Source organism: Papio anubis, chromosome 2 (genome assembly GCF_008728515.1).
Source record: "Papio anubis isolate 15944 chromosome 2, Panubis1.0, whole genome shotgun sequence".
Lineage (NCBI taxonomy): Eukaryota > Metazoa > Chordata > Mammalia > Primates > Cercopithecidae > Papio > Papio anubis.
In genome coordinates, this window is record NC_044977.1 from 87,760,716 (window position 1) to 87,784,305 (window position 23,590).

Below are 23,590 nucleotides of genomic sequence, written 5' to 3' on the forward strand. Positions count from 1 at the left end.
GGCAGATAAAGGGGAGCTGAAGATGAATGACATGTTTTCATAATAGAGGACTCATTTGTGTCATGCATTTCTCTAAACCCCTTATTGTGTAATTTTATCCTCACAACATTTCTGGGACACTGGTCCCATACCAAGCAACAGAACAGGGATTCAAACCAGGTGTCTCAGGCTCTGAAGCCCAAGCCCATCATGTAATGACAGAGAAGCAGACTTGAAGATCCTAGAGATAGGAGTTCCCAGAGACCCATCTTGCACCTGCAGTTTCTTATTTTTTATGGCCAAACCCACCCTGTTCCCCAAAAGCCACAGCATACTGGGCAGATAGGGCCCCTGGCCAATCCAGTTTGTGACCTGGGCTGGGATGTGCTGGCTGCTGTGACCCTGAGAAAAGGAGGGGGCCCAGAGCCCTCACTGATCTCTGTTTGCTTGTCCTGGACTTTGTCTCACAGAGCAGCTTCTGGGAAGAGTTTATTGTCCTTAGGCCAGGGTCACCTTCTGGCCTGTCTTCTGGTCTTTGTGGGAGAGAAGCTGGATCGACATGACACTGTACATTTGAAGTTCTGCTTATTTCCTGTGCCAGTATCAACCGAGCCCTGCAGTGTGTTGGGCACAATGCTAGGCACTGGGACGCCACCATACAGAAACTTGGGTGTCCTGCTGTGTTCAGTGAGCTGATGTCAGGGGAAAAGGGAATCAGACAAGTCAAAGGGAGCCGACTGAATTCCAACGAGTGATGAGAAGCTGAAGAGGTAGAAATTTGGAGGGGCAGAGGCTCATCTCCCGCAGGGATTAGGAGAAGGTTCCTGGATGAGATGCCTGGAAAAAAGAGCAGTGCTTGGGAAGGGGAAGGTGGGAAGGGAGGGAGAGAAAAGCAGATGGGCAGGTGGGATGTATGCTGTGGGAATGTGGAGGTGTCTGGGATGGGAGCAGGAGCTGATGAAGAGGGTGGGGAAGGTGGCTGGGAAGGGGGTTGGGACCAGCTGGCGCAGAGGTCTGAAAGTGATTAGCCTTTTGGGTGGGAGATACTTAAGATATTTTGAGCCAGGGTGTGATGAGTTCAAGACTGGGCTGTTGAGAGATGGCTAGCACCAAGCCTGGTCCATGTAAAGTGCTAGAAGCATGTTTGCACAGGGGGAGGGTGGACAGGAGATGGGGAAAGCTAATTATGACCTGTGCCTGTCATGCTTCTCAGCATCATTTGTGTCCGAATTCATTTACTGCTCACAACTCCCCCCAAGAGACAGATATTATTGTTAATATTATCCTCATGGTACAGAGGAAGAGGAGAAATTGGCCTACCCTATGCATGTGGGAGATGGGGGCCAGGGTGGACAGAAAGCAGCTATGGTTGCTGCTGATTGAGAATGGGGAGGGTAACTGTGTTGCTGGTGCCAGCGGGACAGCACATGGGCCCAGACCTGCTCTGAGTTCCACCCCCGCACAGCCAACTGTCTGCTTGATTTGCCCAGAGCCCCTCCATCTGGTATGTCCAAATTGAACTCCTGACCTTTGTCTCCTCCTCCCCACAGCCCGCTACTAAGCCAGGTCTTCCCCCCGTTGTCCACTCCAGTGAAGGCCATCGTTATCCAGCTGGGCATCCAAGCCAGAAGGCTGGGTGGCATCTTGGGTTCCTCACTCTCCTTGACCACCTACCCCACCTCCCAACCTCTGAATATCCCTCTAATCCATTAACTTCTCTCCCCATCCCCAGTCACCACCCAGTTCAAGCCGCCCTCATCCCTCATTTAGACGGCTGATCTCCTTCTTCCACTCTGCTCCAGGCAGCAGCCAGAGTCACCATTTAGAAAGGTCAGTCTGCTGCAGGACTTCCCCTGTCTCACACACCCTATCCTGAGTGGTATGGCCCCTGCTGACCCCTCTATGTCACCTAGCCCATGGCCCCTCTGAGTCTCTCAGCTTCAACTGCAGAGACTTCTTTTAGATCCAGGTAGGCAGGTGTTTCTCCACTCATTCGTTCAGCAACCCACAATTCCTTCATTTACACCTGCTGGGTTTAGGGTGTTGAAGCAGACAGGCCTGGCCCAGTCCTCAGGGAGTTCACACTGAGGTGTGGAGGTAAAGTCACAAAATGAGTCCATTGGGTCTTAGCACATGTTGCTCCTCTGCCTGAAAAAGTTTTTCTTTAAACTTCCACTCATGCGGTGCTTGCTTGGGGCAACCTCTCCTGGATGGCCAGGCTGGACCAGGCGGCTTTTCTGCACAGTACTGACCTCAGTTGGCAAGGGCAGCTTGTTAGTATGCATGGCCGTCTCCCCCTTCGACTGTAAGCCCCACAGGGACAGGCCCTTGTCTGTCTTGTTCATAGTTGTCCTCCAGGGCCAGGCTAGTAGACCCTTGTCTGTAGAATGAAATATATATATATATATACACACACACATACACACACACACACAATATAATTTTTTTTTTTTTTTTTGAGAAGGAGTCTCGCTCTGTTGCCCAGGCTGGAGTGCAGTGACACGATCTTGGCTCAATGCAATCTCCGCCTCCCAGGTTCACGTGATTCTCATGCCTCAGCCTCCTGAGTAGCTGGGATTACAGGAGCAGTGCGCCACAATTTTTTTATTGTGGTAAAATATACAGAACATAATATTTATTATTTAACCATATTTAAGAATACAGTTCAGTGGCTTCAGTACACTCATGTTGTGCAGCCATCACCACCATCCATCTCCAGGACTTTTTCATTTTCCCCAGCTAAAACTCTGCACCCATTAAACACTACCCACCAACTCCCTCCTCTCCCCAACCACTGGCAACCACCATTCTACTTTCTGAATCTGTGATTTTGACTACTACAGGTACCTTACATAAGTGAAATCATACTTTTGTCCTCTTGTGACTGCCTTATTTTATTTAGCATAATGTCCTCAAGGGTCATCCATGTTGTAGCACGTCAGAACATCCTTCCTTTTTAAAAATTTATTTATTTTGAGACAGAGTCTCACTCCGTCACTCAGGCTGGAGTGTAGTGCCAGGATCATGGCTCACTGCAGCCTCAACCTCTGGGGCTCAACTGATTCTCCCACCTCAGCCTCCCAGGTAGCTGGGACTACAGGCATGCACCACCACACCCAGCTAATTTTTATAATTTTTTGTACAGAAGGGGGTCTCACTGTGTTGCTTAGACTGGTTTCAAGTGATCCTCCCACCTTGGCCTCCCAAAGTGCTGGGATTAGGTGTGAGTCATAGTGTGCCGCCTCTAGAGCACTAACTTTAAAAAGCTTACAATTACAAATCCTTCTTCTGTCCCTCTGAGATATATACCCATGTATTTCCTACATCCTAGGAATGTCTTTCTCAAGGACCTGAAATCCATTCCTTTGAAATGTAATCATCAGAAAGGTAGGGCTCATGTCTCCCAGTCTATGTGGGAGAATAGAATCCTGACTTCCCTGATTGCCAGCTAGCAGACACAGTTGGCCTAATCACATTTACGCTAACCAATCCTTTTAATTTTTCACTTCCCAGACTCTAAGTGAGCCCCTGCTTGCTCCCCTGCCTACTCCCTTATTCTTCCTTTGGAATGCCCAATCACCTCTGCACAAATAGAATGGAGTTCAGCTCTTTCCCCTACCGCCAGTAGTTACTGAATAAAATCTATTTTCACCGTTTTAATGCTTGGCTTTGTTTACGTCTCGCTCTGTCGCCCAGGCTGGAGTGCAGTGGCGTGATCTCGGCTCACTGCAAGCTCCGCCTCCTGGGTTCACGCCATTCTCCTGCCTCAGCCTTCTGAGTAGCTGGGACTACAGGTGTGCAGCACCACGCCCGGCTAATTTTTTGTATTTTTAGTAGAGATGGGGTTTCACTGTGTTAACTAGGATGGTCTTGATCTCCTGACCTCGTGATCCGCCTACCTTGACCTCCCAAAGTGCTGGGATTACAGGCATGAGCCACCACGCCCGGCCTGTTTATCTTTAATAATATCATTAACTAGAGTTCAATCTTTATTTATGGTTCTTTTTGTTTGGTTTTCTAGTGAAGATGAAATTTGCTTTGAGGGAAAATGTGCAAATATTAAATTTAGCATTAGATAATTTTGACAAATCCATACACCCAAATCTCCTATCAAGATATAGATCAAGGATGAGGAGAAATTTGAACCCTTGTGGATTGCTGATGGGAATGTAAAACGGTTTAGCTTGCTGTGGAAAATGGTGTGGTGGTTTCTCAGTACATTAAACTAGAATTAGCATATGATCCAGCAATTTCACTTCTGAGTGTATACCCAAATGAATTAAAAAGAAAGCAGGGATTCAAACAGATATTAGTACACCCATGTTTATAGCAGAATTATTCACAATAGTTAAAAGATGGAAGCTATCCGTGTCCATGACTGCATGAATGGATAAACAAATTGTGGTGTATATATATATACAATGGAATATTATTTGGCCATAAAAAGGAAAGACGCCAGGCACAATGGCACTATTATTGGCATTTTGGGAGGCCATTGTGGGCGAACTGCTTGAGCCCGGGAGTTCAAGACCAGTCTGGGGAACTTAGTGAGACCCTGTCTCTGAAAAAAATAAAATAGAATTAGCCAGGCATGGAGGTGTGTGCCTGTAGTTGGGAGGATGGCTTGAGCCCAGGAGGTCTAAGCAGCAGTGAGCACCATTGCACCACTGCACTCCAACCTGGGTGACAGGGCCAGACGCTGTCTAAAAAAAAAAAAAAAAAAAAAAAAAAAGGAAGCGGTCTAGAAAAGGGAGGCATTGGCTGGAACAAATGGTGAATTCTTTTGGCACCCCTGAGCTTTCTTGGGCAGACATTTTAAAGGGGCCTAGGTCCACCTAGAGATCCGCCCTTAGGCTATTAACTTAGCATAACGCCATGCTAGAGTTTAGTCAGGTCTCTTAGTGCAGTGGTTAGGGCAGTCGTTAACTGCTGAGGAGTCTTTGTAGTTCTCAATTAGCAGGCGAAAGTTTTTAGGGATGAAAGGTACTGACATCTCCAATTTACTTTGAATGTATCAAAAAATAGGATGGATTGCTGGATGCAGAGACGGCATGTGATAAAGCGGATACAGCAAATGTTACTGGTACAGTCTGTCACCAATCATTAGAACATGAGCTCCAGGAGGGCAGGGGCTTTGTCGGCCTGGCACATAGGCAGTCAATAAATATTCGTAGAATGAACGAACAATACTTGTAACGGGCTTAGGACAAACAAGTGCACAATAAGAGGAAGCTTTCCCTGACTCTGCCGTGGCGGGGACCCGGACGGTGGAACCGACGAACAGATAGCGCGCGGGGCCTGGAGAAGTCGCTCTGGCCTCCTGGAGCCTCTGCTCTATGGCGGGTCCTCCCGGGGCTGCGGAACCTCTCTGGCCGCTCGTGGCGTCCGCTCTATGGCGGTCCTTTGGGGACGCAGGAGCATGCGCAGGACTGCTCCCGGCCCGGATCGCTATGGCAGCGGCGTCGTCGTGGGCTGGGACCCTGCGATCCCGCCCGGGCCTGGCTGCCTCAACAGCCGCCCCCACTGCACACTTTAGGGCATGAACCGAGCCTCCTGCTGCCGCCCGCTGCCCTACCCGCCGCTGCCGCCGCATCCCGACTCTGGGCCAGCGCTGGGAACATGCCCCTGGCCGCCTACTGCTACCTGCGGGTCGTGGGCAAGGGGAGCTACGGAGAGGTGACGCTTGTGAAGCACCGGCGGGACGGCAAGCAGGTCTGCAGGGGTGAGGCCCGGCAAGGGCCGGGGGCGGGCAGAGGTGCGCCGAGGGCACCTACCGGTAGATTAGATCGGGAGTGGTCGCAAGGGGCTCATCTCGGATGGCATTTCCTCAGGGAGATGGTCCCAGACGAAGATGAGGCCAGGCCTCCCTGTAATATGCGCCCAGAACTTCCTCTACTTCTTTGTTGTATTAATTTTTTTCCTTTTAATTTTCATTTTCTTTAATTACGATTCTTCGTTTTATGAAAAATTTTCAGTCTCTGCATATCTATTTCTTTGTTGTATTAATTGATATGCTTGATCTACACACCTTTCTCCCACCCCCGACAATCTCATGAGAGCAGGTATCATGCATTCCCAGGACTTAACACAGCGCCTAGCAAGCATTATTCCTTACATAATGGGCCTCAAACGTCTCTACCGTAGACTGCTGGACTCACTTAAAACTCGGACTCATTTTCTTCCCGCTAAACCTTATTTCATGTCTTCCGTTTCAGTGAATAGCGACACCAACCCACCAGTTGCCCAAGTCGGACACCTGAAGTCATTTTTAAGCCTCCCCACGCACCCCAACACTGATTATATTTATCTATCACTAAGACAGTAGGCCTCTTCTCATCTCTATTGCTACCACCCTAATCCAGGACACCTTGTTTTCTCTAGCTAGGCTATGGCCACAGTTTCCCAACTGGTCGCCGCTACTTGACTTGCTTTTCTCCAATCCATCACTTTCATTGCAGCCTTAGTGATCCTTCTAAAATTTAAATCTGATGTCACTCCTCCTTTCTTTAAAACACTTTATCCCATTACCCTCAGGATAATGAACCAATTCTTCAATGTGGTATATTAATAGGGTGACAATATAATGTATTGTACAAACTGGGACAATTTTGAAACTGAAAGGAGGCACTATCAATAGTTACACCAGGACAATAGGACTGCTCCAGCCAAGCTGAGAGGAGATGTCCCCGTTAAATATAGGGCCCAATTGCCTGTTCTTCCTTGTCTCTGGTGCTAGTTGCTTTGCCTGGAACACAAGCTCATGCATAAGAGATTTATTCAGTAGGCATTGGGGGAATCATTGGATTTTGGGGCTGATAATAGGGAACTAGCAATAGCTAGTTATTTGAGCTTTAGTTTACACTTCACAAAACACATTTATGTATGTGTTGAAGAAATGAATTGTATAGTCTTTGAAATGATTGAGGGCAATGTATTAGATGTTAGAGGCTATTGATTTCTTTTAAGTGAATAATTTTCTATGCTGAAGATCAGTGACTATTAAACTTATGGGGCCATGGATCCCTTTGAGTATCTAATGTAATCCATGGACTATTCTGTCTGCAAATGTATATTCAGGCCATATTTTATGCACCTTTTTGGGAGAGTTTAGATGTTAAGAAATTTCTTTTTTTTTTTTTTTTATTTTAATTTTTTTTGAGACAGAGTCTTGCTCTGCCTCCCAGGCTGGAGTGCAGTGGTGCGATCTTAGCTCACTGCTGCAATTTCTGCATCCCACGTTCAAGCGATTCTCCTGTGTCAGCCTTCCGAGTTGCTGAGACTACAGGTACACACCACCACGCCGGGCTAATTTTTGTATTTTTAGTAGAGACGGGTTTCACCGTGTTGACCAGGCTGGTCTTGAACTCCTGACCTCAGGTGATCCACCCACCTTGCCCTCCCAAAGTGCTGGAATTACAGTCGTGAGCCACTGTGTACGGCCAGACATTAAGAAATTGCTAACACAGGTTTTATAATTGATCCAATAGTATGTTATCTTGAACTCACTTTTTTTAGTCATTAATGAAATTGTGAAATGCAGATGGAAAGGTAATTTTTTTGTGGCCTTACAGTGCTATAAATGTAACTTATAAGAAGTATCATTAATAATAGCAAATATTTTCCCCGATTTTGTACTTGGTGAAAAACAAAATGAATAGGTTATCTGACAGGCTCTACAAGGTTGGTTTTGAGGATATTCTTGAGAGCCCTTAGATAACTCTGAGGCCACAAATCTTGTGTTTATTTGCACGTTGTAAAAATACATGTTTTGTTTTTAGTATGTCATCAAAAAACTGAACCTCCAAAATGCCTCTAGCCGAGAGCGGCGAGCTGCTGAACAGGAAGCCCAGCTCTTGTCTCAGTTGAAGCATCCCAACATTGTCACCTACAAGGAGTCATGGGAAGGAGGAGATGGTCTGCTCTACATCGTCATGGGCTTCTGTGAAGGAGGTGATCTGTACCGAAAGCTTAAGGAGCAGAAAGGGCAGCTTCTGCCTGAGAATCAGGTGGTAGAGTGGTTTGTACAGATCGCCATGGCTTTGCAGGTACTGTGTAGACTAATAGCATCCTAGCTTGTTCCTAGATGACAAGAAGATGGCAGGTGTATTTTAGGAAAATTTTTCTTCAGATACTTACATATGGAAATGTATTTTTTGGAAAATTCATTTGTGAAGTTGACCCAGTCACTCTTGCTGTAGCATTGGAACTTTTCTAAGCAACTGATACCTATATTAAAATAGACCTAGATTTCATATCTAATTGCAGGGGAAGCCCACTCATTTAATATTTATAGCAAAGTCAATTTTAAGGACCCTGAGGCAACCAAGAGCAAAGAGTGACTATGTTTGTTATCCATTGGTCAGTTGTGTCATGCTGAAAGGTAGCTAGGCTAATTGATATGCCCAAGTGATTTCATCTGTCACCCTGCTGGGGTACAGTAGATGGAAATGCAAAATAAGTTTTCTTTTTTTTTATTTTTTAGAATTGGGCAGCACTTCATTCTATAAGATGGAATAAGTGTTCCTACAAGTTTGTGTTTTAATATGCATGTAACTCAAAAGCAAGACTGTTTATGAAATATTATTTTGGAACTGGGTAGACTTGTCCAGAATTAATTGACCATGTTTAAATTCTGAGATACTTCCTCTAAATAAAAATGCTCTTGCTATACTTGAAAATATTATTAAGCTGAGGATTTCATGTGTCTGACTTTGTATAAGTTGCCTACCTTCAGTGGGAGTTTGTAAGCATTTTTTTTTGGAGACAGAGTGTCACTGTCGCCCAGATTCAAGTGCAATGGCTCAATCATGGCTTGTTCCAACCTCCCGCTCCTGGGTTCAAGATTCTCATGCTTCAGCCTCCCAAGTAGCTGGGATTATAGGCATGCGTCACCATGCCCAGCTAATTTTTGTATTTCTTTAGTAGAGATGGGGTTTTGCCATGTTGGCCAGGCTGGTCTTGAACTCCTGGCCTCAAGTGATCCGCCCACCTCAGCCTCCCAAACTGCTGAACAATGCGCCCAGCCTGTAAACATATTTTTAAACTGGATTCATGTAATCCCAAAATGTATTAATTGTCAAGCTACCAGAGAACAGTTTTGATGTGTACTGGGTAAGTCAATGCATGGAACTTAATTTTCTCGTTTGAAATATTGTAAATTAGACCTTTTATTTAGAGATTATAAAGCAATGATGTTTGGTAGGTATTTGTTTGTTGTATAAGGAATTGTATGGTTGGTTACTCTTTATGGTCAAAGACTGTAACTCATGCCATTGCTGATGGTATATAATAGGCCAGGAATAAATACATAATTGAGTCTATTTATATGTAATAAAATCTTGTTTCTTTCCTCAGTATTTACATGAAAAACACATCCTTCATCGAGATCTGAAAACTCAAAATGTCTTCCTAACAAGAACAAACATCATCAAAGTGGGGGACCTAGGAATTGCCCGAGTGTTAGAGAACCACTGTGACATGGCTAGCACACTCATTGGCACACCCTACTACATGAGCCCTGAATTGTTCTCAAACAAACCCTACAACTATAAGGTAGAATTGGGCTCTGTATGCTGGCTTACCTAGTACTCGTAATTTCAGAAGTTAGTTAAGTCAGATAATTATGAATTGGTTTAAGGAAAATGTTTTCTTTTTTTAAAGGGGAAAAAATGTAAATAAGCTATTTTGACATTTAACCATTTACTGTTTTTATTTTCTAGTCTGATGTTTGGGCTCTAGGATGCTGTGTCTATGAAATGGCTACCCTGAAGCATGCTTTCAATGCAAAAGATATGAATTCTTTAGTTTATCGGATTATTGAAGGAAAGGTAAAGAATAATCTAGAACTAATTGACCAGTATTTCTATAGTGCAGCTTTATAAATAGCTACTAGCAAAATCATTGATGATTTTGATGAGTCAGTGAGTAATTATTGATATTGGGTTGATAGTTAACAATGGTGGGTCCCCTCTGTGGGGAAGGTCAGACTAGAGGGAAAGGGATTGATGGATCATTTCTTAATATTAATCTGTAAGACGGCTTAATGGCTGAAAAGAATTGGCTTTTTGAAAACCTATGCCTATAGTCATAGGATGTGCAGATGCCCTGAGAGGCTATTTATCTCTTCTTCTAAGCAGCCTATGATTGAATGAGCTACATTTAAAATGAGTTTACTCTGTTTGAACTTGTTGTTCCTTTGATAATCATCACAATAATCAATAACTAGTTAAGAACCACAGAAAGCCTTGTGTCTGATATAGACTCCAGAGTGACCGACTTTGTATGTTCCATGAGGCTAGTTGCCTTTATAGTGTCAGGCATCCGTGTACTGTTAAGGGATTTTTTTTTTTTTTTTGAGATGGAGTTTTGCTCTTGTCTCCTATGCTGGAGTGCAATGGCATGATCTCAGCTCACAGCAACCTCTACCTCCTGGGTTCAAGTGATTTTCGTGCCTTAGCTTACCAAGTAGCTGGGATTACAGGCACGTGTCACCATGCCCAGCTAATTTTTATATTTTTAGTACAGATGGTGTTTTAGCATGTTGGCCAGGCTGGTCTCGAACCTCAGGTGACGTGCCCGCCTCAGCCTCCCAAAATGCTGGGATTGCAGGTGTGAGCCACCGCGCCTGGCCAATGTACTGTTAAGTTTTTTTTTTTTTTTTTTTTTTTTTTGAGATGGAGTCTCGCTCTGTCGCCCAGGCTGGAGTGCAGTGGCGGGATCTCAGCTCACTGCAAGCTCCGCCTCCCGGGTTCACACCATTCTCCGGCCTCAGCCTCCCGAGTAGCTGGGACTACAGGCGCCCGCCACCTCGCCCGGCTAGTTTTTTGTATTTCTTAATAGAGACGGGGTTTCACCGTGTTAGCCAGGATGGTCTCGATCTCCTGACCTCGTGATCCGCCCGTCTCGGCCTCCCAAAGTGCTGGGATTACAGGCTTGAGCCACCGCGCCCGGCCCGTGTACTGTTAAGTTTTAAAGGCCATGAATCACCTATTGATTTTAATACTATCCCACAACTCATTTAATTTTTCAATTTGAAACATATTGAAAAACATACACAAAAGTAAAATTTTCCCATAATGCCACTACTTAAGAATCAAACAAGAAGGGAGTGAAATTCTCTTCTCCTTCTATTCCCATTCCCTTGAAGATGACCATTGCTAGCAATTTGGTACATGGCCTTTCTGTTTTTTTCCTGCCTTTATACAGACATAACTCTGTGTGTGTGTGCATGTGTACACGTACACTCACAGATTCTTAAACTGAAATGGAATCAGGCTGTTTGCATGGTACATAACTTGTTTTTTTGACTTAATACATGAGGGACATCTTTCCAAGTTGGTACCTGCAAGTCTTGGTTTTTTGTTTTGTTTTTTTTTTTTTAGATGGAGTCTTACTCTGTCACCCAGGCTGGAGTGCAGTGGCGCAATCTTGGCTCACTGCAAGCTCCGCCTCCTGGGTTCACACCATTCTCCTGCCTCAGCCTCCCAAGTAGCTGGGACTACAGGTGCCCGCCACCATGCCCAGCTAATTTTTTGTATTTTTAGTAGAGACAGAGTTTCACTGTGTTAGCCAGGATGGTCTCGATCTCCTGACCTCATGATCCACCCGCCTGGCGTCCCAAAGTGCTGGGATTACAGGCATGAGCCACTGTGACTGGCTTCTTCTTCTTTATAAGAAGAATGTATGATAATTTATTCCACAGATCCACTATGGGACATTTATGTTTCCAGTTGTTTACTACTGCAAGAACAGTACTGCATTGAACATCCTGGTACATAAGTCTTTAGGAAACTCATACTCTTATTTCTGAGAGAGTGTCATCAGATGGGACTGCTGGGTTGAAGGATATACTTTTATAATTTTACAACTTGGTATCTTACAACTAGGATACCAGTATACTTCCTGTAGACTAACATACTGATTGTTTTCTGCTTATGTGGATATATGACTATAAATAAATATTGGGAAACCTCTATCAGCTTTTACTTTGTTTCACAAGACCATTAGTCATAATTACAGTATTATTTTTCTTTGTAGCTGCCACCAATGCCAAGGGATTACAGCCCAGAGTTGGCAGAACTGATAAGAACAATGCTGAGTAAAAGGCCTGAAGAAAGGCCGTCTGTGAGGAGCATCCTGAGGCAGCCTTATATAAAGCGGCAAATCTCCTTCTTTTTGGAGGCCACAAAGATGTAAGCTACTTCCCTTGCAAATAGCTGGGCTAAATAGATGGGGTAAAAGAGGGTGGCTTCTATAATATTCATATGCAAGAATTAATGGTGGGTTCTTTTTTTAAAAACAAGAAATAAAATGGCCTGATTACATATGTAGAGGAGGCAAGATTCTACCCTCTTAGGGTTTTTTGGCTGAGGTTGAGAATTAAACTTACAATTTAACAGGAGAAAAGTATATAGATTTATTTAATACCTGAATAAGTTTTATGTGACAAAGGAGCCCTCATAAGGAAATGAAGACCCAAAGAAGTGGCAAAACCTAAATGCTTTTGTGCTTGATTCAACAAAGAGAGGGAATTGTGGAAAAGTAAACTATGTGGAGAGGAAGATAAGAATTATTTTAATAAGGTCTGTTTATAGAATTCTCTCAGTTCAGCTTTCCATTCTTAATAATAAGAATGTTACTTTCCTTCTGATACAGGGAGGACATATTTCATATGGGAGTTTTATCTTCTGCTTTCTGGAAGAAAAAGGGAAGGTCAGAGTATCCTTCTTGCACCTACTTTTTTTTTTTTTGAGATGGAGTCTTGCTGTGTCACCCAGGCTGGAGTGCAGTGGCACGATCTCGGCTCACTGCAACCTCCGCCTCTCGGGTTCAAGCAATTCTCCTGCATCAGCCTCCCCAGTAGCTGGGATTATAGGCGCCTGCCACTGTGCCTGGCTAATTTTTGTATTTTTAGTAGATACAGGGTTTCACCATGTTGGCCAGGCTGGTCTTGAACTCCTGACCTCGTGATCCGCCCGCCTCAGCCTCCCAAGGCTTGCACTTACTTTTTAAAGAACCTTAGCCCAAAATGATCTTTATGCCAAAGTAGCACTTTTGGCATGGCATATTCTCCCAGTCTTCAAATACATGTTGAAATTTGCTTAATTGCTAAAATCAGAAATTTGGAGAACCACTGTCATATTCCTCAGAGGGTTCTAAGACATATAGTGTAAATTGTTTTTAAAAGGACATATGCACTACTCTGGGTTCACTGCCTATGAGTTAGCCCTGTTCTCAAGGAGCAGCCAAATAATAAAAGAGGGCATATGTTTTAGAAATCATATTATAATTAGAGATTATCTAAGAAACCTATATGTCTTACTATGTAATATGGTAATATTTAAAAAGTGCTCACATTTCTGAGAGCTTGCATAAAGTTCCCTCTTCATTCATATAACTTCCCGAGAGAATTCCTTGCTTTGACTTGCAGGTCCTGCCTTTACTAAACAGGTGTTCCAGGATCTAAGACTTAGGGCTGGACAAAACTATCACAATCTGTTTGGCTTCTCCTCTTGCCTTGTGGCATGTTAAATTTGGAAAGAGAGGTGGCAATGCTACAGATTCCTGAGGGAATAAAGAATAACCATCTTGGCCGGGCGCGGTGGCTCACGCCTGTAATCCCAGCACTTTGGGAGGCCGAGACGGGTGGATCACGAGGTCAGGAGATCGAGACCATCCTGGCTAACACGGTGAAACCCCGTCTCTACTAAAAATACAAAAAATTAGCCGGGCACAGTGGCGGGCGCCTGTAGTCCCAACTACTCGGGAGGCTGAGGCAGGAGAATGGCGTGAACCCGGGAGGCGGAGCTTGCAGTGAGCTGAGATCCGGCCACTGCACTCCAGCCTGGGCGACAGAGCGAGACTTCGTCTCAAAAAAAAAAAAAAATTAAAGAATAACCATCTTTTTGTGTACATTGTCTATATAATTTCCCACCAAGCAGAACTTTGGCCTTCCAGTGCACTGATCTCCATGTTTGTCTTGAATTCTCCAGAGGTTTAGCCCAGTTTTAGAACTGACATGCTAAAATAGTTGGGGATATTATTCCTGTATACATTTATTAAAGTCAGCATTAAGTATACCAATCAGTTTTACTCTCAAAGTTAGCCAAGCAGTTGTGGTATTATTACAAACATGTAAAATTTGAAAATGAAAATTAACCTGGTACTCCCATATGTGAGGCAATCTCCCACAGAATTTTTATTTTGGAATAATTTTGTATAAACAGAAAAGTTGGAAAGATAGTGTGGAAAGTTCCTGTATACCCCTCATCTAATTTCTTCTGTGATTACTAGATTACATACCCTGATGCATTTGTCAAAACTAAGAAACCAACATTGAAATATTACTGTTGACTTGGCCATGCGTGGTGGCTCATGCCTGTAATCCCAGCACTTTGGGAGGCCGAGGCTGGCAGATCACCTGATGTCAGGAGTTTGAGACCAGCCTGGCCAACATGGCGAAACCCCATCTCTACTAAAAAAAAAAATACAAAAAAATTAGCCAGGCGTGGTGGCACACGCCTGTAGCCGCAGCTACTCAGGAGGCTGAGGCACAAGAATTGCTTGAACCCGGGCAGTGGAGGTTGCAATGAGCTGAGATCACGCCACTGCACTGTAGCCTGGGTGACAGAGTGAGACTCTGTCTCAATTAAAAAAAAAAAAAAAAAAAGAAAAGTATTACTATTGACTAAATTTCAGACTTTCTTTGGCTTTCACCAGTTTTTTCTCTCTAACATCTCTTTTCTATTCCAGGATCCAATCCAGGATATAGTACATCTAATCAGGGGTCTGTGATCGTTTCTCACTTTCTTTATTTTTTATGACCTTGTTTCTTTCAAAGACTACTGGTCAGGTGTTTTGTAGGATGCCCCTTAGATTTTTAGAAAACTGTTCTCTATAAATGGTGCAGTTCTGTAAGGGAATTCATTGTATACACACACTTCCACCTATACATAAAAACCCATAATCTTCAGTATATTGATAATAACTCTTTCTTTTCTTCTTCATAAAGAAAAACCTCCAAAAGTAACATTAAAAATGGTGACTCTAAATCCAAGCCTTTTGCTACAGTGGTTTCCGGAAAGGCAGAATCAAATCATGAAGTAATCCACCCCCAACCACACTCTTCTGAGGGCTCCCAGACATATATAATGGTACGTTTCTTTTTAAAGGGTATGTGTTTTAGAAACTGCACTTAGAAAAATGGGCCATTTAAGCAAATTATTTTATGTGAAATGATTATGCTTTACTAGAGATTCTGTTGTACAATTAATTCCTTATTGTAAAGAAAGAGTACTGGTTAAGTGATTGATTTAGCTTTATCCAAATTGGGCTGTCAAAATGTTCATGAAATCAGTGCTGTAATAACTTTTAAGAATTTTTTAGGTGAAATCTGTGTAACGAAATTAACCATTTTAAAGTAAACAATTAAGGTGGGTGTGGTGGCTCATGCCTGCAATTCTAGCACTCTGGGAGGCCGAGGCTGGCAGATCACCTGAGGTCAGGAGTTCAAGACCAGCCTGGCCAACATGGAGAAACCCCGTCTCTACTAAAAATACAAAAATTAGCCAACTGTGGTGGCGTGTGCCTGTAGTCCTATCTACTCAGGAGGCTGAGGGAGGAGAATAGCTTGAACCTGGGAGGCGGAGGTTGCAGTGAGCCAAGATTGTACCACTGTACTCCAACCTGGGTGACAGAATGAGACACTGTTTCAAAAATAAAAATAAATAATTAAATAAAGTGATCAATTAAGTGTGGCCAGTACATTCACAGTGTAGTGCAACCATCACTTCTATGTAGTTCCAAAACATTTTTATCACCCCAAAGGAAATCTCTTCCTCATTAAGCAGTCCTTCACCTAGCCTCTGGCAACCACCAATGTGTTTCCTGTCTCTATGAAGTCACCTTTCCTGGATATTTCATGTAAATAGGATCATTAAATATATGACCTTTTGTTTCTGGTGTCTTCCACATAGCATATTTTCAAGGTTGATCCATGTAGCATGTATAAATACTTCATTTCTTTTTAGGTCTGGCTACCATTGTATGGATATACCACAGTTTGTTTATCCATTCATCCATTAGTAGACATTTGAGTTTTTTTCACCTTTTGGCTATTGCTATGAATATATGTGTACATGTAGTTGAGTACCTGTTTTCCGTTCTTTTGTGTCCATACCTAGCAGTGGAATTACTGAATCAAATGGTAATTTTTGATTTGACTTTTTTTTGGTTTGACTTTTTGAGGAACTGTTGCACTGTTTTCTACAGTGGCTGTACCGTTTGACATTCCCATCAGCAGTGCACAAGGGTTTCAGTTTCTCTACATCTTTGCCAACACTTGTTATTTTCTGATTTTTTGATTCTAGCCATCCTAGTGGGTATAAAGTGGTATCCTATTGTATTTTTGATTTGTATTTCCCTAATGATTAATGACATACAGCATCTTTTCACATGCTTGTTGGCCATTTGTATGTCTTCTTTGGAGAAATATCTGCTAAAGCTTTTGCCTTTTTTTTTTATACAGGGTCTCACTCTGTTGCCTAGGCTGGAGTACAGTGGTGTGATCATGGCTCACTCTAGCTTCTACCTCTTGGGATCAAGTGATCCTCCCACCTCAGCCTCCTGAGTAGCTGGGACCACAGCATGCCGCCATGCCTGGCTAATTTTTTTATTTGTAGAGACAACGTCTTTCTATATTGCCTGGGCTGGTCTCAAACTCCTGGGCTCAGGCGATCCTCCTACCTTGGCTTTCCAAACAAAGTGCTGGGATTATAGGCATGAGCCACTGTGCCCAGGCTTTTTTTTTCTTTTTTTAAGAGAGGATCTTGCTCTGTCACCCAGGCTGGAGTACAGTGGCATCATCATAGCTCACCACAGCCTCTGAACTTGACTCAAGGGATCCTCCTAACTCAGCCTTCCGATTAACTGGGTCTACAGGTGCACGCCACCATACCTGGCTAACTGTTATGATTATTTTTGTAGAGGTGGGTCTCACTATGTTGCTCAGGCTGGTCTCAAACTCCTGGGCCCAAGCAGTTCAGTTCTTCTGCCTTTTCCTCCCAAAGTGCTGATATTACAGGTATGAGCCACATCACCCAGCCCCTGCCCAGTTTTAAATTGTATTTTTGTCTTTTTGTTGTTGAGTCGTAAGAGTTCTCTATCTGTGTTCCAGATACTAGTCCCTTGTCAGACAGACAACTTGCAATATTTTCTCCATTGTATAGGTTGTCTTTTCTTTCCCTTTTTAATTAACTTTTCTTTTTTGTTTTTAAAAATTTCTTTTGTTTTTTTCACTTTCTTGATAATGTCCTTTTCACAAAAGCTTCTAATTTTGATGAAGTCCAGTTTATCTATTTTTTTATTTTGTTGTCATAGCTAAGAATCCCTTGCCAAATCCAACGTCTTGAAGGTTTATGCCATAGTTTCTTGTAACAATTTTATAGTTTTAGCTCTTATATTTAGGTTGTCGATCCAATTTTAATTTTTTCATTATGATAAAATACACATAATGTAAAATTTACTATCTTAATCGTCTGTAAATGTACAATTCAGTGGTGTTAAATACATCTATAATGTTATGCAGCCATCATCACTCATCTTCATGACTCTCATATTGTAAAACTGAACTCTGTTCTCTTTAAACAGTATCTCCCCATTCCCTACTACCCCAGTCCCTGGCAATCACTGTTCTACCATTCTTCTTCTTCTTTTTTTTTTTTTTTTGAGGTGGAGTCTTGCTGTGTCACCCAGGCTAGTGTGCAGTGGCATGATCTCGGCTCACTGCAACCTCCACCTCCCTGGTTCAAGCAATTCCCCTGCCTCAGCCTTCCGAATAGCTGGGATTACAGGTGCATGCCACGACATCTAGCTAATTTTTTTGCGTTATTAGTAGAGACAGGGTTTCAACATGTTGGCCAGACTGGTCTCGAACTCCTGACCTCAGGCAATCCACCTGCCTCAGCCTCCCAAAGTGCTGAGATTACAGGTGTGAGCCACTGTGCCTGGCCCACTATTCTACTTTCTATCTCCATGGTTTTGACTAGTGTAAGTACCTTGGATAAGGGGATCATGCAGTATTTGTCTTTCATGACTGCCTTGTTTCGTTTCACATAATATCCTCAAGGTTCATCCATGTTGTGACATATGTCAGAATTTCCTTCCTTTTTAATGCTGAATAATATTATGTTGTATGTGTCCCACATTTTGTTTATCTGGTTCATCTGCAGATGTACATTTGTGTTGTTTCCACCTTTTTGCTATTGTGAATAATGCTGCTATGAACATGGGTGTACACGTATCTCTTTGAGACCCTGATTTCTTTTTTCTTTTTTTCTGAGACGGAGTCTCACTGTTACCCAGGTTGGAGTGCAATGGCACAATCTTGGCTCACTGTAACTTCCACCTCCTGGGTTCAAGCGATTCTCCTGCCTCGGCCTCCCAAGTAGCTGGGATTACGGGCATGTGCCACCATGCCCAGCTAATTTTTGTATTTTTAGTAGAGATGGGATTTCACCATGTTGGCCAGGCTGGTCTCAAACTCCTGACCTCAAGTGATCCACCCGCCTTAGCCTCCCAAAGTGCTGGAATTACAGATATGAGCCACTGCTCCCAGCCAAGACCCTGATTTCTGTTTTTTTGGGTATATAACCAGAAGTGGAACTGCTGACCACATGGTAATTCTATTTTTAACTTTTTGAGGACCTGTAGTACTGTTTTCCACAACTTCTGTATCATTTTACATTCCTATCAGCAGTACACAAAGGTTCCAGTTTCTCTACATTCTCACCAGTACTTGTTATTTTCTGGGATTTGTTAGTAATAGCCATCCTAATGGGCATGAGATGGTATCTCATTGTAGTTTTGATTTGCATTTCCCTAGTGATTAGTTATATTGAGCATTTTTTGTGTGCTTCTTGGCCATTTGCATATCTTTTTGGGAGGAATGTCTATTCAAGTCCTTTGCCCATTTTTGAGTTGGGTCGTTCATTTTTTGCTGTTGAATTTTAGGAGTTCTCCATATATTCAAGATGTCAATCCCTTATCACATACATGATTTGCAAATATTTTCTCTCGTTTTGTGGGTTACCTTTTTACTCTGTTGATAGTATTTTTTGATGCACAAAATTTTTAATTTTTGTGAAATCCAATATGTCTTTTTCTTGTGTTGCCTGTGCCTTTGGTGTCCTATCCAGAAAATCATTGCCAAATCCAATGTTGTCAAGCCTTTGCCTTATGTCTTCTTCTGAGAGTTTTATAGTTTTAGGTCTTACATTTAGGTTTTTTGTTCATTTTGAGTTAATCTTTTATATGGTATTAGGTAAAGGTCTGACTTCATTCTTCTGTATATGGGTATTTAGCTTTTTCAGCACTATTTGTTGAAAAAACTGTCCTTTCCTCATTAAATGATCATGGCACCTTTGTCAAAAATCATTTGCCCACACATGTGAAGGTTTATTTCTGGGTTCCCCATTCTGTTCCATTGGTTTCTATGTATAATGTCCGTTTTTATACGAATACTACACTGTTTTTTTTTTTTTTTTTTTTTTTTTTTTTTTGAGACAGAGTCTCGCTCTGTCGCCCAGGCTGGAGTGCAGTGGCGCGATCTCGGCTCACTGCAAGCTCCGCCTCCCGGGTTCACGCCATTCTCCTGCCTCAGCCTCCCGAGTAGCTGGGACTACAGGCGCCCACAACCGCGCCCGGCTAATTTTTTGTATTTTTAGTAGAGACGGGGTTTCACCGTGGTCTCGATCTCCTGACCTTGTGATCCGCCCGCCTCGGCCTCCCAAAGTGCTGGGATTACAGGCGTGAGCCACCGCGCCCGGCCTACACTGTTTTGATAATGTAGTTTTGTGGTATGTTTTAAAATCGTGAGGCATGAGTCCTCCATCTCTGTTCTTCTTTTTCAAGATTGTTTTGGCTATTTGGGAGCCCTTGAGATTCCATTGAATTTTAGGATGGATTTTTCTGTTTTTCCAAAGAATGTCATTGGGATTTTGATAAGGATTAGATTGAATCTATAGATTGCTCTGGGTAGTATTAATATATTAACAATATTAAGCTCTTCTCAAGGAGATGCCCAATTGTAAAAAGAGAAAAAAAGAACGAACAATGTTAACAGTCTTCCAATCCATGAGCATGGGATGTGTTTCCATTTATTTATGTCTTCTTTACATTTCTTTCAACACCATTTTGTAGATTTCACTATGTGAGTCTTCTTTCACCTTTTGGTTAATTCCTAATTATTTTATTATTTTTGATACTGTTGTAAATTGAATTGTTTTTGTAATTTGCTTCTCAGACTGTCTATGGTTAGTATATAGAAATGCAACTGTTTTTTGTATGTTGACTTTGCCTTTTGCTACCTTGCTCAGTTCATTTATTAGTTCTAACAGTTTCTGCATGTGGAATCTTTAGGGTTTCCTACACATAAGATCATATCATCTGCAAAAGGAGATAATTTTACTTCTTCTTTTCTAATTTTGATGCCTTATTTTTTTTTCCTTGCCTAATTGCTCTGACTAGAACTTCTAGTACTATATTGACTAGAAGAGGTGAAAACAGGTATTCTTGCCTTGTTCCTGATCTTAGAGGAAAAACTTTCAGTCTTTTACCATTAAATGTGATGTTTACTGTAGGTGTTTCATATGTGACTTTTATTATGTTATGAATTTTTTTTTCTATTCCTAGTTTGTTGAATTTTTTTTTTTTTTTTTTTTTTTTGAGACGGAGTCTCGCTCTGTCACCCAGGCTGGAGTGCAGTGGCCGGATCTCAGCTCACTGCAAGCTCGGCCTCCCGGGTTCACGCCATTCTCCTGCCTCAGCCTCCCGAGTAGCTGGGACTACAGGCGCCTGCGACCTCGCCCGGCTAAGTTTTTGTATTTTTAGTAGAGACGAGGTTTCACTGTGTTAGCCAGGATGGTCTCGATCTCCTGACCTCGTGATCCGCCCGTCTCGGCCTCCCAAAGTGCTGGGATTACAGGCTTGAGCCACCGCGCCCGGCCTTGTTGAATTTTTTTTTTTAATCATGAAAAGGTGTTTTTTTTTTCACAGCCCTGAAAATCATCACATAAGGGTGTTGATCATGTGTTTTTTTTTCCTTCATTTTGTTAATGTGGTCTAATACTACATATGAAGCATATAATTCATTGTCCTTAATTACATTCACAGTATCATGCAACCATCATCACTATCTTCCAAAACGTTTCCATCATTTCAAACAGAAACTTTGTACCCATTGAGCAATAATTTTCTATTCCCTCTATCCTCAGGCCCTGGTAAGCTCTCATCTACTTTTTGTCTTTTTGGATTTGCCTGTTCTAGATATATTATATAAGTGGAATCATACAATATTTGTCTTTCTGTTTCTGGCTTCTTTCTTTCTTTTTTTTTCATTGTTAACATGGTTTTGTTTTTCAGGCTGTCCATTGCCATTGGTCAGCTTGAACTAGTCCAGAGTCCAGCAGGAAAGTGCATGGTGTACCAGATTCACCATCTCTTAAGTTGCTACTGTTTTCTCTTCTTTACTGAAAGATTGTACTAAGCCAGTCTTTACCTATGACAGGCCGGTGACACGAACACTTATTGTGCTGTTCTTCAGGCTTTTCTGAGTCAGCATCTTTTCTTTGGCTTCATCATGTACAGAAGGATTCCATGGAGAAAAGCTAATTGCATGAGTCTTCTATTTTAGATTGGTCAGACAAATGAGTAATGCACACCTTAACACTGTCAACCACTTTACTCTTAAAAAGCTGAACATCTTTCTCATACAGTATTGCAGCCTCTGGGTTTAGGGGGCTTTTTTATCAGTCTTGTAGAAAACTCTCCCTGCATATTGTTAGTACTTGCCAAATTTGATTATGATTCCACCTCCATTTTCCAAATGCTCTCTTCACATCCAGTTCATCTGAGGTGGCATCACCTAGTAGGTGAAAGATGGGAATACTGAATATCAAGCATGGATAGTCACCATCTGGATAGTAATCAGGGATGGATGTAAACTGCAAACTTAAATACACCATCTTTTTTTTTTTTTTTTTTGAGACAGAGTCTCACTCTGTTGCCCAGGCTAGAGTGTGGTGGTGCGATCTTGGCTTATGGCAAACTGCCTCCTGGGTTCAAGTGATCTCCTGCCTCAGCCTCCTGAGTAGCTGGGATTACAGGCACGTGGCACCACACCAGCAAATTCTTATATTTTTGGTTAGAGACGGGTTTCACCATGTTGGCCAGGCTGGTCTCGAACTCCTAACCTCAAATGCTCCACCCACCTCAGACTCTCAAAGTGCTGGGATTATAGGTGTGAGCCACCACGCCTGCCTAAATATGCCATCTTGATAAAGTCTATGCTCTATGATTATTAGTCCAAACCACTTTAATACAGAGGGATAAGATGGCTGCACATAGACACCTAATAACATCTGCTCCACAACCAAGGTAAATTCTGCAAGAAGAGAGTATTTCAGGTGGACGAGTCTATAGGAAGCATGCATGCCATTTGTTGACTCTGCTGCTGGGGCAGAAGGTGTAGGCTTAGTTATGGGCAAAGCATTTTTGGGAATAGAAGGCAGCTGTTTCTTTGGCATAGTTCATGGAAGACTGATTTTCACATCCCCTGCCAATGTTTTCAGCTTCAGATCATTTCCATATAGAGCTTGTAGACATGCTCCCGAAAGAGTTCATAATGTGTACTCCAAACAAAGAAATTCAGTATTATGTCATCAGACTCTTCTGTCCTCAGCATTCAATTTACCAGCCTTCTGGGCATTGTGCCTCACCTCTGCACCTTCAATGTAGAGTTCCCAGCTGCCCATCACCTTTGCGGCCCAGCAGCATCTCTGGCCACAGTGCCAGTCCTGCCCCTGCTTGCTCCCTGCCCTGTCCTGGCTTATTTCTTTTCTTTTCTGAGACAGGACCTCACTGTGCCAACCAGGCTGGAGCGCAGTGGTGTGATCATGGCTCACTGCAGCCTTGACCTCCCGGCTTAAGCAGTCCTCCCACTCAGGCTTCCAAGTAGCTGGGACTACAGGCACTTGCCACCATGCCCAGCTAATTTTTTGGTATTTTTTTTATAGAAATGGGGTTTCACCATGTTGCCTAGGCTAGTCTCAAACTCCTGAGCTCAAGTGATCCTCCTGCCTCTGCCTCCCAAAGTACTGAGATGATAGGCGTGAGCTACCACACCTGGCCTGGCTTATTTTACTTAGCATGTTTTCAAGGGTCATTCATGTTTTAGCATGTATCAGAACTTCATTCCTTTTTATGGATTAGAAATATTCCATTGTATGTATTTGCCTTTTTTGTTGTTGAGACAGCGTTTCACTCCTGTTGCCCAGGCTGGAGTGCAATGGCGGGCTCTCGGCTCACTACAACCTCCACTTCCTAGGCTCAAGCAATCCTTCTGCATCAACCTCCCAAGTAACTGGGACTACAGACATGCACCACCACACCTGGCTAATTTTTGTATTTTTAGTAGAGATGGGATTTCACCATGTTGCCCAGGCTGGTCTCGAGCTCCTGGCCTCAAGTGATTTACCTGCTTCGGCATCCCAAACTTCTGGGATTACAGGCGTGAGCCACCGTGCCCGGCAGTATTTACCACATTTTGTTTATCCCT

General features: G+C 42.9%; 1 protein-coding gene and 1 pseudogene across 8 annotated transcripts in view; one reads left to right on the forward strand and one right to left on the reverse strand.

The window, feature by feature from the left end:
• Positions 1–5,385: 5,385 nt before the first annotated feature.
• The window catches only part of NEK4 (NIMA related kinase 4), a 71,688-nt gene continuing 53,483 nt past the window's right edge, over positions 5,386–23,590 (forward strand). For 3 of the 8 annotated variants that reach the window (XM_009200570.4, XM_009200573.4, XM_009200574.4), the window contains exons 1-6: positions 5,387–5,691; positions 7,758–8,024; positions 9,334–9,531; positions 9,699–9,806; positions 12,016–12,170; positions 14,990–15,131. In XM_009200570.4, coding sequence (XP_009198834.2) covers positions 5,599–5,691; positions 7,758–8,024; positions 9,334–9,531; positions 9,699–9,806; positions 12,016–12,170; positions 14,990–15,131 — 963 coding nt within the window. In that variant the 5' untranslated portion in view covers positions 5,387–5,598. Of the gene's footprint in view, positions 5,692–7,757; positions 8,025–9,333; positions 9,532–9,698; positions 9,807–12,015; positions 12,171–14,989; positions 15,132–23,590 lie in introns of all 8 variants that reach the window. The other 5 variants (XM_017955414.3, XM_017955413.3, XM_003894303.4 and 2 more) reach the window with 3 other exon arrangements.
• Positions 21,436–22,656, reverse strand: LOC101008911 (annotated as a pseudogene).